At 41.8% G+C, this 12,160-nt stretch overlaps 1 protein-coding gene across 2 annotated transcripts; it reads right to left on the bottom strand.

Moving 5' to 3' along the window:
• Positions 1-1,352: 1,352 nt before the first annotated feature.
• On the bottom strand, positions 1,353-11,922 carry LOC146673493 (antiviral innate immune response effector IFIT1-like). 2 transcript variants are annotated; one of them, XM_085401750.1, is made up of 10 exons: positions 11,845-11,922; positions 10,257-10,433; positions 9,220-9,409; positions 8,955-9,146; positions 7,306-7,533; positions 3,762-3,903; positions 3,566-3,689; positions 3,340-3,484; positions 2,975-3,022; positions 1,353-2,307 (listed from the first exon to the last, which is right to left on the bottom strand). In XM_085401750.1, exons 1-10 carry the CDS (start codon positions 11,847-11,849, stop codon positions 2,095-2,097), a joined length of 1,464 nt encoding a protein of 487 aa, XP_085257876.1. In that variant the 5' UTR covers positions 11,850-11,922; the 3' UTR covers positions 1,353-2,094. The 2 variants fall into 2 exon arrangements, with proteins under 2 accessions (XP_085257876.1, XP_085257875.1); XM_085401749.1 differs by having other exon boundaries at positions 1,356-2,307; positions 3,566-3,692.
• Between the last annotated feature and the right edge of the window lie 238 nt (positions 11,923-12,160).

Raw genomic sequence — 12,160 nt, 5'->3', positions numbered from 1 at the left:
CTGCACCCTGTTCTTAATAAATGTGTCCCACAGTCTCCTTGAAGAGTCAGGTTTACAGTGGGACAGTGGAAAGTTACTGACCTTGGTTTGTGGTGCAGCTCAGCAGTGAGATCAGAACTAAAGAGAAATTAAACTCAGGTTAGTCCAGAGTAGAGCTGTATGTGGGAGTATTTCTAATCCAACTCCTGCAATATTTGTGTTCAATCCTGCCCACAGTTAAACTGTGTTTAACTAAAGTGCCAGATGTTTGCTCTCAGATGCACTAATCAGTTTTTATTTACAGCTGTCAGAAGAATGTAGAGTATGACACCAACATGTGAGCACACCTCTCCTAACCCTGCCTTACAGACTAATGTCTGATAAAATATGTTTATATGCATTGAATGTGCAATTTCATTAGAATAAGAACAGAATAAATAAAAACAAATTCAACAAGAATCTCTGCTTTGAATTAAAAACAGATGCAAACCCTGAGACACAGTTCAAAGAAATACATTCAAACACACTGGTTCTTGGGACCAGTAAGAACATACATTTATTAAAATTATCTAAACATTTGACGGATATCGCAGATGTAATCACTTTGTAGAGAATTTCTAAATCTGAAAAATATGTTCCATGTAATGTGAAATTTTTCTTTCCTACGCAGAACCCTTCCTGCACTGCAACGGCACATCTGGACGCTTTAGCTGTTTTCTGCAGCATTCTTAACAGAAATAAAGGCAATAAATCTTCCTTTTATCTCATTTTTACTTTTACTGATGTATGTGATCCGAGGCCGTAAAATATGGAATAAAGTTAAGTAGAAAGGACAGGTGCAGAGTTGAGATGAGCTCTTCTATGAGGACGTTCAGGTAATGGCAAACTTTTACTGTTTTAAATTATACAATGAAGGAGGCGTACGGGGTCGAGGGCAGACTTTCAGGAATCTTACATGCTACACAACCTCCACAGCAGTGTCCTTGAGTCATATCGGGGTGTGCATGGGCTGCTTTCCTCTGAAGTCGAATACCAGTTTTGTTTGGGGTCTTTTCTGCATCCAGGAACAAGTTTCTGTTACTGCACCATCCTGCAAAAGTCTCACACCCTCCCTGTAGTCCTCCTACATGCTGCTAGTGTCTGCATCATGTTGTTTGTGTCTGTATTGTCTGTCCACTCTGTTAACACTAGAACCACCACTGGAACCTCAAAGCTTTAAGAAAAAACAACCCCCCCAAAGATCTCACATTACATGACTTTTCCTAAGATGGGGTTAATCATCAAATACTGCATGTTTGAGTGAGTGGGATCAAACGGAAAAAAGCAAATCATTTCACCTCATAGAAATTAATATAGAGCCACTTCTGGTGCCAGGTTATTGTTTACACAGATTTTAACATGAAGGCTCGAGCAGAGCTGGTCAGAGTGGGGAGTGTGTGACCGACTGTCTGGAAACTGGGCAGGTTCCTGGCTGTGTGCAGGCAGGAGAGGACTCAAATGCAGACTCATGGAGGCGAAGACAACACAGCTTTATTTGCTGGCTGGTAAAACAATACAAACTACTCTGGGAAATAATATAAACTAGACACACAGAAAGGCACTCAGGGAAACACACAACCATGAGGGTACAGAAAAAAAAACACAGGACTAAAATCCACTAAGGGGGTACATGTAGATGAGTAGAAAGCTAAGAAGAAAGGAGATGTGCTGCCACCTCCTGGCTGCAGTTAAAGGGTGGAAATTTTCTCTTATTCTTATGAATTAATCAACATTAGTTATATTCTGCAAAAAAGTATTTTGACATGATTTTCCTTTCTACACTTAAACTTTCATTTGAGTTCTCCTAACTTTCCTATTTATCGTTTTTGAATACTCTTCTGTTGAAAATTGAGCAACATTTAACATTTTTCTCCAAGATATATGAACACAACAAAAAATTACATATGCAAATAACACATTTTATGATTTAGAAGCTAAGAGATAAAATACATATTGTAAAAGATGAATTCCATCCTGCTCTCTCTGAGTGTATCACTCCCAAAACAAAATTAAAATACCTTTTGGCTCCTTGTAAGATTGTAAGTTAGTTATAGCCAGTTTTTGCAGTGATCCTGATTAATCAGAGGATGATCCCTGCAGCTCCAGGCGCAGCTCGCACAGAGCAGACAGGTACTCTTCATTGTCCTTGTCACAGTTCAGAGCTTTCTCATAAAAAAAAGCAGCTCTCTTCCTGTCGCCCTCAGCTCTGGCCACCTGACCCAGCAGAGCGAGAGCTTCACCATCACCCCGATTCTTTGCCAGACGCCTGTCAGCGATCTGCTTCAGTTTCTGCAGGAAAAAATAGAGGAACAATGAAAGATTAATTTATGTTCCAAAGAAGTAGATTCTGTTCATCTGGGTGTAACGTTTTTAGTGGGAGAAAACATTACATTATGCTTTAATTAAAAAAAGCGACATTTTGAAATTTGAACTCTGGAGGCTAAAGGATCTACCTCCCATCCTACATTTAAATAGTATAGGCACCACAGGTAAGCCCACAATCTGAGGTTGAATTGCTCTAATGGGGTGATATGGTACTATAAGGTCTTTAAGATAAGATGGGGCCTGATTACCAGCTTAAAATGTTTCTAAGAGTTTTCGGGGGACAACAGAAGGAGAAAAGCTATAGAGAGGTGTGTAAGACTGCAACTCTGGATAGTGACTTGGGGGGTTTTCATAAATTTGGCCAGACTTTTTGAAATGAAAGGAGTTCCATCCAAAGTGGGATGGATGCCACATCTCCTCACAAGACCTAGTGAAAGACAGTACCACTGACAGTCACCAGTAGTTTTCAAAACGTAAGTTGAAAACAGTCCTCAGGAGCACAAGTAGGTGGTATTGAACAAATCATTTACATCATGGGAGCTTTGATATGAGGTTTTGCTCACATCCCATGAGTTAGTATTAACACTGAGTTTATATAACACGTAACCTTTGTTATGTCTCTAGTGCTCACCTTAGCACACTGTCTCCAATTATATTTTTTCAGTGGTATCAGCAGCCCCTGCAGAGAGAAAACAGCAGAAAACTATCAGGAAGATAAATCCATCCATACTAAGGTCATGTGGTGGATGTAAGCGGTGAAATGTTTCACATTACTGCCCCGACACCTCCACCCTCCAAACAAGGCCTGTTAGTTTTTCTTCTTTCATTTGTTCTTCTTGGGTTGAAACGTGGGACATTAAGAGGCAGCTGCATGTCTAACACTGTACATGCAGCTGCCTCACCTTGGTGTAATTTGCCCTCTGATGAATCAGCTACCTGTCACCTTCATTTTTTCTTCAGATAGGACCAATCAGAGTCTGGCACCTAGAAACTTACCTTGGTATAGTGAGCGATGGCTTGAGCCTCATTTTTTTTGTGATAATGAAGAAAGTCACCGCAGCGCTGATGGATAGTCTGACAATCCTTTTCCTCCTCCACCTCTGGTAACTTCTCCAAGCACTTCTGGAAAGCCTCCTCAGCCCTGAGAAACAAAGAGATGATGAGGAATCTACAGCCAGAGGAAAGAAAGAAGGAAACCCTGCAGCTTTGTTTAGACAAGTACCTGCTCATATCCCCTGCCTCTGCACACAGCAGTGCCAGTTCAGCCCACGCCAGGACAAAAGGTCTCTTCCTCTTCACAGATTCTTCAAGGTGACTGATACAAATACGCCTCCACTTACGCACCTCTTCTGTGGAGCATTAAAGGGTGATTTGAGTGGTGTTTATTTAAGGACAACATGCAGTATATTTCTGTGTACCTCTGTTGCTGAAGCGCCTGCGACGCTCCTCAGCAATTATTTTCTGCTTGTAGCACAGAGCCAGCTGGTAGTTGAAGGAAGATAATTGATCGCCCCTTTTCAGTCCTCGCTCAAACACAACAATAGCCTCATCCAGTCGATTCTGGAACACATTAAAAAACACTTATCAGATACAAATATTCAGATCAATTTGAGGATAGAAGAAGAAGAAAAATAACAGAAAAATGGTTCAAACTCTCTTAACAGCTATAAATGCAAACACTGAAAAGGTAATGAATTTGTAAGGAAATTCTCTCTTGTTCACACCAACAACTTATATAAATGCATGAAAGTCTATAAAAAAGGGAAAAGGAGGAAAAGGGGAAAAAAGACGAATGGAATCACTCAGACGAACCCAGACTCCTAGCTCAGGAGACAATCAGGAGACAGACACTATCTCTACTATTAAGATTAGGCTTAAAACTTTCCTTTTTGCTAAAGCATATAGTTAGGGCTGGATCAGGATTTCGGCTCTGCTTTTGTAAGTGTAAGTTCTATAAGCTTCATAAGGTTTTGGCCTCCAACTTGCACTGGAGCGGTTTGCAGGCAAGTGTGAAGTGGCAGCAATTAGAATCTGCACCTCTAAATGAGAGGCCGTGGTCCTCAGCCAGAAAAGGGTGGAGTGCCCACTCTGATTCAGGGACAAATTACCGTATTTTCGCAACTATAAGGCACACATAAAAGCCTTAGATTTTCTTTAAAAAGTGCGGCGCGCCCTATAGTGCAGTGCGCCCTGTGTGTTGTAAGGAGGACGTAGTAGAGAACACCATGAGAACGTTAAAGGGTGAAGTGTGGGCGTTGATCGTATATACCGGGACAATCGCACATACCTGTATAAAAGAACAGGCATGTGCATTATGTGGAACATCGTTGTTTTAACAACCCTGAAAATGGCAAAGAGACATGCTTATGAAGCACAGTTTAAACTGAAGGCCATCAGCTACGCGGAGGAACATGGAAATCGAGCAGCGGCGAGAGAATTTAAGATTAATGAATCGATGGTTCGCAAATGGAGGAAGCTGGAAAACAAGCTCCGGCAGGTCAAGAAAACGCAGCTGAGTTTCCGCGGACATAAGGCGAGGTGGCCCGAGTTGGAGGAAAGACTCGAGCGGTGGATCATCGAGCAAAGAACGAGTGGGAGAAGCGTTTCGACGGTCACCATTCGACTAAAAGCCGTTTCGCTAGCAGAAGAAATGAAAATTGAACATTTCCGAGGAGGTCCGTCTTGGTGCTTTCGTTTCATGAAACGGTGCCATTTTTCCATCCGGACCAGGACTACGGTAGCGCAGCAACTTCCAGCGGATTATAAGGAAAAGCTGGCCATCTTCCGCTCCTACTGCAGCAAACACATCGGCGACAAAAACATCCAGCCCAGCCACATCACAAACATGGACGAGGTCCCGCTCACTTTTGACATCCCGGTGAGTCACACTGTGGAGAAGAAGGGGACCAGCACGGTAGCGATACGCACAACGGGGCACGAAAAGTCTTCTTTTACTGTTGTGCTTGGCTGCCATGCTAATGGACAGAAACTGCCACCTATGGTGATTTTTAAGAGAAAGACTTTGCCTAAAGAGAAGTTTCCAGCAGAAATCATCATTAAGGCAAATGAGAAGGGCTGGATGGATGAGGAAATGATGAAAGAGTGGCTGAGGGAGGTGTATGTAAGGAGACCAGGTGGTTTTTTCCACGCATCACCATCGCTGTTGATCTGTGACTCTATGCGTGCCCATCTCACAGCCGATGTGAAAAAACAAATGAACTGTGAGCTTGCTGTCATTCCGGGAGGCCTGACAAAGGAACTCCAACCGCTGGACATCGGTGTGAACCGGCCGTTCAAAGTAAGGCTGCGAGCGGCGTGGGAGCGATGGATGACCGATGGAGACCACAGTTTCACTAAGAGTGGAAGGCAGCGCCGGCCGAGTTACGCCACAATTTGCGAATGGATTGTAGATGCTTGGGCTAACATGTCTGCTGGCACTGTTGTTCGAGCTTTCGCAAAAGCCGGCATCATTTCCGAGGAGCCGCACGGCACGGAAAGTGACTCTGACAGTGAAGAAAGTGAACCTGGAATGTTTGATGGAGATTTAGCGCAGCTGTTCAATTCAGACACAGAGGATGAGGACTTCGATGGGTTTGATTGATGACAATTACCGGTAATAAAAATGTGAGTACCAAACTCAGTTTTGCTCCCGCTTTATTTTTAAACACACATACTTGTATGCGCCCTATAATCAGGTGTGCCTTATGTGTGTGTTAAATACAGTAATGGCACACATAACTGAGACTGCGCCTTTTAGTACGGTGCGTCTTATGGTCGTGAAAATACGGTACTGCCCCAAGTGGAGGAATTGAAGTGTCTCAGGGTCTTGTTCACGAGTGAGGGGAGATTGGCAGATGGATTGGTCCTGCAGCTGCTGTGATGCAGATGCTGCCCCGGTCAGATGCGGTGAAGAGAGAGCATAAAAGCGAAGCTCTTTATTTACCAGTTGATCTACGTCTCTACCCTCACCTATGGTCGCAAACTTTGACTAGTGACCAAATCTGATTGCAGATACAAGGGGCAGAAATTAGGTTTGTCCAAAGGGTGGCTGGCCTCTCACTTTAAGATAGGGTGAGGAGTTTGGCCGTCCAAAAGGGGCTCAGAGTAGAGCCGCTGCTCCTCCACATTGAAATAAGTGGAAGAAGATGAATGGATGGATGGATATTCATAAATTTGAAATGTAATCAGTGTGTCTGTACTTACTATGGGAAATTTATGAAACTTCCTGTAAAACATTAATACAAATTTGCAGCAGTGGACGCCACAGTTGACTGTCTACCTCAGGTTTAATGGCTGGTTGTTCTCGTCCCTGAATCAGTACAGTATCAGGATTAAGGAGAGCAAAAACACCCAAGCTGTTCAGGATTACAAAATAGGAAAGGAAATGAAGGCCTAAAGCAAGCCAGCATCCCCAGAGATCACAGAGTTGTTCTAAAAATTCCCAGGAGCCAAAAATGAACACCAAACTTTTGGAGTCATATGAGGACAGGTTTTATAACCTTTAAATAAAGTGTCTTTATTGACCTGGCTGCTGTTGATGATGCTCTATTAAGGCTTGTATGGTTGAGGAGGCCTTAAAGTGGATGGTGAATGTGCTTTCATTTATAGACAGAAGCTAATGGCATGAATGGTGGGCCCAGGAAGATTTCCAGACTAGAATCTTGGACTTCGATCATCTGGTACCTTTACCCTCGGTTCAAGCAGAGTTGGAGTCTGTTGGCGTTCTCTTCTCCCCACTGTCACCAAGTTGTTAACATTGAATTCATTTCTAAGTATAACACTGCAGGTGCCTTGACATACTGTAAATAATGTTAGAATAGTTTCTATGAAGAAAACGTTTTTAAAAAACTGAGGATGAGTCTCTACAGACAGATTTCCTAACTTTTGTTTGGTCTGCTGTTACTAAGCCAAAGACCCAGTGAGCAGAAGTAAGAATTTATAAGACCAAAGTTGCAGACTTACCCGATCACGTAAGTATTTTCCTGAGTGGCGGATGATATGAGGGTTATCAGGATCATTTTCTAGTGCTTTCTTCACCAGACTCTCAGCCTCTTCGTATTTCTTATAGGCTGCCAGCTTTGCGCCCAGCGTGCACTGCAGAGCAGCGTTATTTGGGTTGATCTCCAATGCAAAGCGAAGCTGTTTGATGGCCTGGGATTCCTCATCTTCCTGTAAGTTTTCTAAAACCCACTGCAGATGAGAAACTGGTTAGTCCACAGTTTCTTTTGCTTGAATAAATATTAGTCATTGAAACTTCTAAAAAATATACTGACGCTGAAGTAACTGAGGCCACTGAAGGAGCCCTAAAGTTTACTCTCATCATTTGGTGCTGTCTCAATTTTAGGAAGTCCTCTTATAGCTCATCACCTACTGTCATTAAAGCTGCTGATTGACTTGACCATAAACTGTGTTTTGAATCTCATGCTGATGCCACTACTAAAAAGGTTCAACAAAGACTGTTCTTTTTAAGTAAAATGAGATCTTTTAATGTCTAATCTCAGATGTTTCTTTGTTTTATTGAAGTTTTATCGAATCTGTGATGTCTTTTTGTATCACTGCCTGGTTTGGTAACCTGACGGTGAGGAATAAGAATCGGTTGGGACTTCTGGTAAAAACTGCTCGCAAAATTTCAGGGCATTGGCACGATGGACTTTTGGCCATTTACAATAGAAATGTGCTGAGTAAGGCTCATTCTATTATTAATTGTGTGAACCATCCACTTCACAGTGAGTTTGAGTTGTTGTCTTCTGGGCGCTGTTTTAGAGCACCTCAGAGGAAGACCAAAAGACTCCAGGTTTCTTTTATCCCCACTGCATCTTGTCTCCTTAATGGCAAATAACTGTCCTTGGACTTTCTATCACTATTGTCATTATTATTTCATATTATTGTTCTGTTTACTTTTATCCTGCTGCTAAACTAATTTCCCCTTGTGGAACAATAAAGAATTTGAATTGAATTGAGGAGGACCCATATAAGATAATAAACTCTTCATCCTTAGTGTTAAGATGTTGATACTATACCAGTATCCTTTAAAAGCACAATAAACTTTTTTGCCTTCCAGTAAAAGCTAAATTAAACTATGACTTACTTTTATTTGTAAAGAAAGCAATACTGTTAAATACACCACATTTCTTCTGTGCTCAGCTGCAGTATCCAGATAAACTACATAATTATGCTACATCATTTTTAGCAATTTAGTGATTCCTGGAGCAAAAAGTAACTTTTTGAAAAACTCTGTTACATTCAGAGCATCTTTTAAGTGGAATAAACTGCCTTATGCAATTAGAGAACTAGTGACTATTCATAATTAAAAAAACATTTAAAAGCCTATTTATACAGTTTTAATAAATATTGTAAATATTGTAAGTGGGTAATGTTGTGACCTGTTTTCCACATGTATTGTGCCTCAATGCTTATATTTTTACGATTATTGTGGATGTAAGAGCCAAATTATGTGGATGTTTTGCATCTGTATTACAATCATCTTTATTTTATAATGTTTTATTATATTATACTTGATGGCTTGGGCCCCAGGAAGATTAGCAACCACTATTGTTCAAGTTGATGGGGTTCCTTATGAATAAATAAAGAATTCTTATCATAAAACTGACCTGTTCTCCGCAAAAGAGGACAACAGCGTAGCAGGTGTTCCACTCAACATCATGAGGCTGTACCTCAAGTGCTTTACGAAAACAGTCGATGGCTTTTGATATAGAAGACCTCGACACCTTGAAATAGGCCCAGCCTTGTTCCCCATACACCTCTGGGAGGAGACTTCCTGATGAACCAGTGGGATACTTCACCTGCAGAGGGAGAAGGAAGCGTCAGAGGTTCAACAGCAGTGATCATCATGTTTGATCTGATTGGTTTACATACCAGCATGTCCTCGACTTTCTTACAGTAGCTTTGTGACTGTGCAAAGTCTCCATCGTGATATTTCAGCCAGGCCATGTCTCCATACGTCACAATCAGCCGCCTCTCACTCTCATCACCGTAACTCTCCCTGATAGTCTCCTCTGATTGGTTTAAAAGTGACAGCGCTTCCTCTCGTTGATCCTGAAGATACCTGAGGACCAACAGGTCATCAACAGCTGTTCCACATCTGGTGTTTACAACACCTGACAAGAAACTGACTTGAGGGTTCAACTAACACTTGTTGATGATTCATTAAGGTTTTTATCTGAGGTTCTTGACTCCAGGGTTAGATAATTACTGCATTTCCACCAGAAAAAACAAGAGTCAAAACAAACTTCAGGTATCAGATTTATATCAAGCTTCTTAAAGAATCAGAAACTTCAGTCCAATACTCCAATAAGTTTTCTCTTTCTATCAGGTGTATCTATTGTGCTGTGCTTTTTGGAAATCGAATTTCCCAGAGGAACCCACCCGAGGGATTAATAAAGTTCTATCTTATCTTATTAAGGTTGAAATAATGAAGTAAACGTAAAGCAAGCTAAAGTTTTTCTTCTAGCTGTATTTGCTAAGCTGCATAAATCTGGTGATGGCTCATTTATATTGTTAACTTATGAAGTGAGTTGAATGTGAGCCAGCCATATCTACTCCAGACAAAATGTTGTAATGTGAAATAAAATTCATCTGTGTTAGCAGCAGGAGCACTGCTGGTAGGTAACATTAGCAGAAGAAACACAGCTCAGGGTTGGATCTGATCCTGAAAACAAAACTATCTCTCTATCATTCAAATATAAATCCTGCTGATGCTGACCACTGTTTCCTTTGACAGTCAAATTTCTCTTTGGTCAGACAGACTTCAGTGAGAAAAACTGTCTTTCTTCTGGCTAATGTTAGCTCTTCTCTTCTGTAGCAGAGTCCCAGAAATAAAAATGTTGAGATTTGAATGAGCAGAATAAATCCACTTTAGCTTTTCCTTCATCAGACAGCTACAGAAACTGTACCTGAAATAAGCCAAGAGGCTGTAGAAGCAACCTGCTCCTTTATACGGACTCTGATGAAACTCTATGTCGATCTCTGTTCGGGTGATCAGTTTTTTCGGGGATACGTCCAGCTTCAGATCCCAGGTGAAGTGACACTGCAACTGCTGCAGCCTGCTGAGCAGAGCGCTGCTATCTTCACTGTAAGAGAGTCACAAAGAAAACGCTGTGAGGAGCATCAGAGGGAGAGCATCAAACCAGGACTGGCTGAACCGAGGCTCACTCAGTGCTCTGACACACTACAACCAGCACATGATCAAACATCCTCACTCAGAAACTCTCATGCCAGTTCACCCACACTTCCCAGCTCCTCTCCTTGATAAAAATTCAGTTTGTGTGATCAACCAATGAAATCAGTGATGTGAAGTAGACCTGTGGTTTGAATTTCACACTGAGGAACCAGAAGAAACCTTAGATTTGGAGTGAGACACAAACACAGGGGGACAGCTAATGTTGTGATACAATGTTTAATTCATTTGATCACATGCCAGTGTTAAAATGTCTAGTTATTGATGTAAGATGTGTCATGTTTCAGCTGTGTTCAGGCAGGAGAGGACCCAAACACAAACTCACGGGGACACGGGAAATAAACTCAAAAGCACCGCTTTATTTCAGACTCGAGGAAAGGATACAAAACTAAACTTCACAGTGAGGCACACAAGTAACACACAGCATGAGGGACGACACGACACTGACTCAGAGAAACACAGGGCTTAAATACACTGTGAAGTAACGAGGGGAATGAGACAGAAGGAGGGCACAGCTGGGAGAAATCAGAACTGACGAGACAAGGAAGCAAAGCAGGATGCACGCACATGAGACAGACCTTCAAAGTAAAACAGGAAGTACAACACTGAGACGTGAACTTGACACCGTGGAGACAGAGCAACTAAGAAACACAGAGATATAAACCATAAGGCAGAGCACTCTAAGGACCAAAATACACAGACGGAAATACTAGGCATGGAGCACAAGAAAACTAAATTTAAGGGAGTAACTAAAGACCAACAATGAGGACATAACTTACAACACAAAGTGACAAAAAACACAGGAAACTCAAAACACTTCATCAAAAAAACCCAGGACCCTGACAAGATGCATCAGTTGCCCGTGTTTTTTTAGTTACCAGTGTTCATGATGTGGAATTAATATTGTTGAAGAGTTAAGCACTGAAGTAGGCAAGCAGGGACACGGACTCGAACATGCATGCAAGGTAGTGGTGAGCAATCAGGGCTAAATTGTGTGGATTTTGATACCCAAGTGGGAGGTTATTAATTTTATTTTATTTCTTATTTGACTGATAGAATATTTGATTACTAAAATAATCGATACCTGCAGCACAGATTATTATTATTACATAACAGGTTTATAATTTTATAACCTCCACTTTTTCCTCTTCCTCTGATTCACAGACTCCTGGACTGTGTTACTTTGTATCCCTCTGTGTGCACCTGAGCGCCAGGTAAACTAAACTACTGCTGGATTTAAAGTCCATCAGGTGGACAATTTGTGATAAATGACCGATTATTTATCAAAGGTTTGGCAGACTGACCTCATGTTGGAGCACACAGAGACCTCCTCCTCCTCAGACTCAGCAAAGTGATGACTGAACACAAAGAGTGCGTGGACCGATCTGTGAAGCTGTCACCTCAGTTACACAAACCACACACCCCTTCTCCTGCTGCCTTCAGGGCCCCGCTGAAAACAAGTAAAAGTGAGAATCCATCTGCTCGTGTCTCTCCTCTCCTCTCCTCTCGTGAATTTAATGGCCATAAATATAAAGGATGTTAGGAGACGGGAGTCACACATTTGAGACAGGAGGAAAGCGTACCGACGAGAAGGCTGGGCTTTCTGTTTTACATCACCTC

Source organism: Rhamphochromis longiceps, linkage group LG3, assembly GCF_057381845.1.
Source record: "Rhamphochromis longiceps isolate RC_006_pf linkage group LG3, R_longiceps_female_GT1.1, whole genome shotgun sequence".
In the NCBI taxonomy this organism is placed as follows: Eukaryota; Metazoa; Chordata; class Actinopteri; order Cichliformes; family Cichlidae; genus Rhamphochromis; species Rhamphochromis longiceps.
This window is presented reverse-complemented; position numbering and strand designations above follow the sequence as displayed.

Bases quoted from the DNA above. Each gene is read 5' to 3' on its own strand.
- LOC146673493 (XM_085401749.1), bottom strand. The intron at 3,904-7,305 runs GTAAGTCTGCAA...AATGTGTTCCAG, and splicing joins GAAAATACTTACGTGATCGG to AATCGACTGGATGAGGCTAT. The intron at 3,485-3,565 runs GTACTTGTCTAA...TTTGTTTCTCAG, and splicing joins GAGGCAGGGGATATGAGCAG to GGCTGAGGAGGCTTTCCAGA.